General features: G+C 36.2%; 1 protein-coding gene across 1 annotated transcript; it reads right to left on the bottom strand.

Annotated features, from left to right (window-relative positions):
* Nucleotides 1-3,680: 3,680 nt before the first annotated feature.
* LOC101570645 (keratin-associated protein 20-2-like) lies at nt 3,681-3,839 on the bottom strand. Its single transcript, XM_004646318.1, has one exon. The coding sequence runs from the start codon at nt 3,837-3,839 to the stop codon at nt 3,681-3,683; it is 159 nt and encodes a 52-aa protein (XP_004646375.1).
* Between the last annotated feature and the right edge of the window lie 489 nt (nt 3,840-4,328).

Here is a 4,328-nt window from a genome sequence, read left to right as displayed (position 1 = left end):
TCTCTCTCTCTCTCTCTCTCTCTCTCTCTCTCTCTCTCTCTCTCTTTCCTTCCCTTCTTTTTCTTTCTATCCTTCCTTCCTTCTCTTTCTTTCTGTCATGCTCTGTCCAAAAGTCTTATCTATGAACATTTAATTCAAAGGAACTAGTTATGGTATGTTATTTCTAATTTTGTAGTTATTTACATCTTATATGTTAACAGTGGATGTTGAATCTGTTAGTATTTCTAGAATATAAATGACCATATTATGGAAAGTGACTCGATAAGTTCTGTGCTTATATTTGTCCCTCCATATAAGTGCACCATAGATGTAATAGGAAAAACATAATTAAGCATTTTTCAATCAGTTTTTTTTAAATGTATCTTGTATAGGGTCTCAGCTTGCAGCTGGAACTCATAGTGATCCTCCTGTTTTCAGCCTCCCCAGCCCATGGATTACAGACGTGTGCCAACATACCCAGTCACAGCAGCTAGCTTGGCAAGCTGGGGGGCTGGGGGTATCAGCATGTCATGTGGTGCTGGGGACCAAATCTTGGTCCCTGCACTTGCCTAAGAAGGAAATTAGACCACTTGCCAGGCAGGCATTGGGCTGCTTAGAGTTTCTTTTTGTAGGTAACATTTTTAAGTTGCTTACCTAAATTAGGAATTTTCTTCCCTTGTAGTTTACTGTGACTATGTTACCCCTGACATCTTTCTCTTAGCTGTGAATTGCATGTATAATTCCTGGATATGTCTTTTATTAGTTTTAAGAGACAGGAATATATCTCAGAGTCTTAAGTTCCTGCCTGGCAGGCACAAGGTCCTGAAGTCAATCCCCAGTACAAAAAAGAAAAAGAAAAAAGAGAGAAAGAAAGAAAGAAAGAAAGAAAGAAAGAAAGAAAGAAAGAAAGAAAGAAAGAAAGAAAGAAAGAAAGGAGATGTGATGTGTGTAGATTGATCTTGAAGGGCATTTGAGTGTAATAATAATGTTTGGAAAAAAACCAAAGTATTTTTCTAGCCAAAAATTATTCCTACTTTATATTTCCCTATTAAATTCTGTTTATGTATATAATTTTGTATTACATGAGATTTTACATAATCCTTATTACTTTTTTCATTATATTATACTCCAATTTCTTTTTTAAAAATGTATTTAGTACAGGGTCTACAGGGTCTCACTACACAGATCGGACTTGTAGTGATCCTCCTGTTTTCAGCCTCCTAAGTGCTGGGATTGCAGGCTCGCTCCACCATGGCCAGTCTCAATTGTAGTCTCAGTGTGCCCCGGGTATGCGGCTGGCATGGCATCCCTGGGATTGGACCCAATCCCTGGGCCTGCCTAAGCAGGCACTTTAGTCCACTGAGCTATCTGGCCAGCCCTCGAAATTTCTTATTTATTTTATCATTATAGGTTTCAGTTTTACACTTCACCTAAATATGTTGAATTCTAACTATATTACTCAGTGTTTAAAAACTAGAATTTAAATTTGTTTTTGCATGTTGAATTTCCCATTTTATTGTTTATATATTAAAAATTCTTTCAATTTATTTGTATTTATTAATGTCTTTTATTTTAATATATAGTGTCCAAAAATTCCAATATGTTCTGTAAGTTTTAGTTATATTTTATTATCTGCTAACTTCCTTTATATACAGCTACATGTTTGTATGCTCAACATATTTTATTCAAGTAATAGATGATATAGAACAGTTCTGGATTTCACTGTACTGAATTTTGGAGTTGGTGATAGGTACTTGGAACATGCTTATCTTTCCCAAATGTCTGCATCTTCAGACTTTTAGTTCGTTTGCACCTTTCTTTTTTCATCAATATTTCACTGTTTTTAGGGCCAGCCAAAAAGCTCAGCAGATTAAAGTGCCTGCAAACAGACACAGGGGCTGGAGGTTCAATCCCTGGGCCTGCCATGCTGAGATATCAATTAAGACTGGGTATGGTGGTACATGCCTATAATCCCAGCATTTAGGAGGCTGTAAACAGGAGAATCACTATGAGTCTGATCTAGTAGTGAGACCTTGAATACCCTGTAGACCCTTCGCTTAAAAAAAAAAATCACTGCATGTGATGGTGTCAGTTGGAGATTCCCAAATGAAAAAATAAAAATTACTTTTAGTATTTAAGCAATTTCTACCTGTGGAAAATCAGCATGCACGAGCACATACATTTGATAATGACCAAGTTTATGGATGAAAATTTAAAAATCCCAAATTAATTTCTTAATGAGCAAATATTTCCTGCATTTGAAAAGAATTGTGATAGTTTTGCAATGTAGAACCCATCCTTATTTTCTAAGTAGGTACACTAATTTAGTATACTAAGATGCCACGCCACCCCTTATTGGCAAGTGAGTCATTATTATTTCTGTTTTCTTCATCATGATAATATCTGTTGTGGTTTAAACCCAGATTTGAAGATAGAACCAGGGCTTTTAAAAAGTGTGTGGATATGATAGGGCTACACTCCCGGGTATATTCACGTACTTAAGGTCTCAGCAGCTGAGTGAGGCATTGGGAGGTGCTTTGATCAGGGGCCGGTCACTCGGTGCTCCTGCTTTCTGCGTGCTTCGGTTGTCATGATGGATGGCTTAAGCTCTTTCCAGACCTTCTCATCAGGCCACTTCTGCTGTGGAAGCAACTGACTATGACTCAAATTAGAGTAAGCCTCTTGCCTTTGTCATTTGGATGTCAAGAATTTTGTTAAAGTGAACAGAAATGCCTATGACAATACCTAAAATCAACCTCTAGGAAGAAGACTTTTGTTTGAAAGTGAGAGGCATTTTGGGGGGCAAATGGCTCATGGACATAATCCAGTCACTAGCACAATATGTAGAGATGCAAAAAATTTTAAATGACCTTATGTACACAGATATTATTGCAGAAAAAGCCATTTTAAAAATGTATAGGAAATGCACAGCCAATAGAAATGGTAGGTACAACTAAAAGACATACATGGGAATGAATTTGAATAGTATTTGAGGAAGAATTTATTCTTTTATATTTTTTTAGTTTAGATCTCTAATAGACTAGCAGTTTGAACTACTAGTTTAAAATAAAATATCTTCCTACCTCACTTCCTCCTTCACCTCTCCTCCTACTTTTCTTTCTTACACTGTCTTTTCCCCTTGTCACCAAGAAAATTTCAAATACATATTTATGACTAAGCACATAGAATGTACTTCTGGACTTGGAAGTTTATGCCCCCAAGCCCAGCACCCAGCAAGTTGAGCAGGATTATTCCATTGGGTTTGAGGCCTTCCTGGACTAGATAAGTGAGTTCAAAGCTACATAGCCAGACCTTGTATCAAAAATAAAATAAATGAATGAATAAGTAAAAGCAAACAAAAAAGAAATATACCAGTAGAATGTGTAATAAAACAGAAGTACAGCAAAACATTTTATGATGAAAGTTTATTTAATATCTTTTAAAAATGCCAAAATTGAGAGTTAAATTTGGTTATATTTTAAATAACATTATAAAAATAATACAGAAACTTCTCTGCAGACTATCCTATTATTCATCTCACACTGTTGAATCAAGTGATATGTTGCATTTTTTATGGTTTTAAATAATCCAGGATGTCATCAGTGTTTCAAGACATTTTAAAATGCATCAGTTAAAAATTTGCAGATATTTCAGTCAAACAGTAGATTACACCAATTAGGCTAAGAAACCATGAGAATTCCTCAGTAGAAGCCGTAGGTCCAGTATCTCCTAGAGCACAGGGGGCGGCAACAGCCATAGCCATAGCCACCATAGCCACCATAGCCACCATAGCCATAGCCACAGCCTAGGCCACCCCAGCCATAGCCCAGGCCACCATAGTAGTTGCCATAGGAGCACATGATATTGGGATTGGACAGTTTTATTGAGGATCAGGAAGTCTGTATTTGAGTCTGGTTGGCAGTGTTTGTCAGTGTCTTTTATACTTGATAGTGGAGGGTGGGGAAAACCACAGGCAGCACAGGATCACATTATCCCAGTAACTTACTTCAGACACCATCACTAATGTGTATTAGGAAAGCAGGGCTCCATAATGGAGATAATTTTGCTACTATGTCAGGGATCTGTAATTGGTTTTGTACCTTTAAAATTCAGTTATTATTCTATTTTCACAACATTGTTTTATTCTGTAAATAGTGAATTTTATGCATATGACATAATTACATGGCTTGAGGCAAATCATGAAAACAGTATACCATTTTATTTTTCTTTACTTTCCATCCCTCTACAGGGAAAATTGATCTTTCTCTCTTTATTTACCTTTCTTTCTTTCTTCTTTCTTTCTTTCTTTCTTTCTTTCTTTCTTTCTTTCTTTCTTTCTTTCTTTCTTT

Source organism: Octodon degus, unplaced genomic scaffold (genome assembly GCF_000260255.1).
Source record: "Octodon degus isolate 3935 unplaced genomic scaffold, OctDeg1.0 scaffold00264, whole genome shotgun sequence".
Taxonomy (NCBI): domain Eukaryota; kingdom Metazoa; phylum Chordata; class Mammalia; order Rodentia; family Octodontidae; genus Octodon; species Octodon degus.
The sequence above is the reverse complement of the archived record's forward strand: the minus strand, read 5'-3'. Positions and strand labels throughout refer to the sequence as shown.

Excerpts from the sequence above, each read along its gene's own strand:
- LOC101570645 (XM_004646318.1), bottom strand. The coding sequence starts at position 3,839 with ATGTGCTCCTATGGCAACTACTATGGTGGCCTGGGCTATGGCTGGGGT.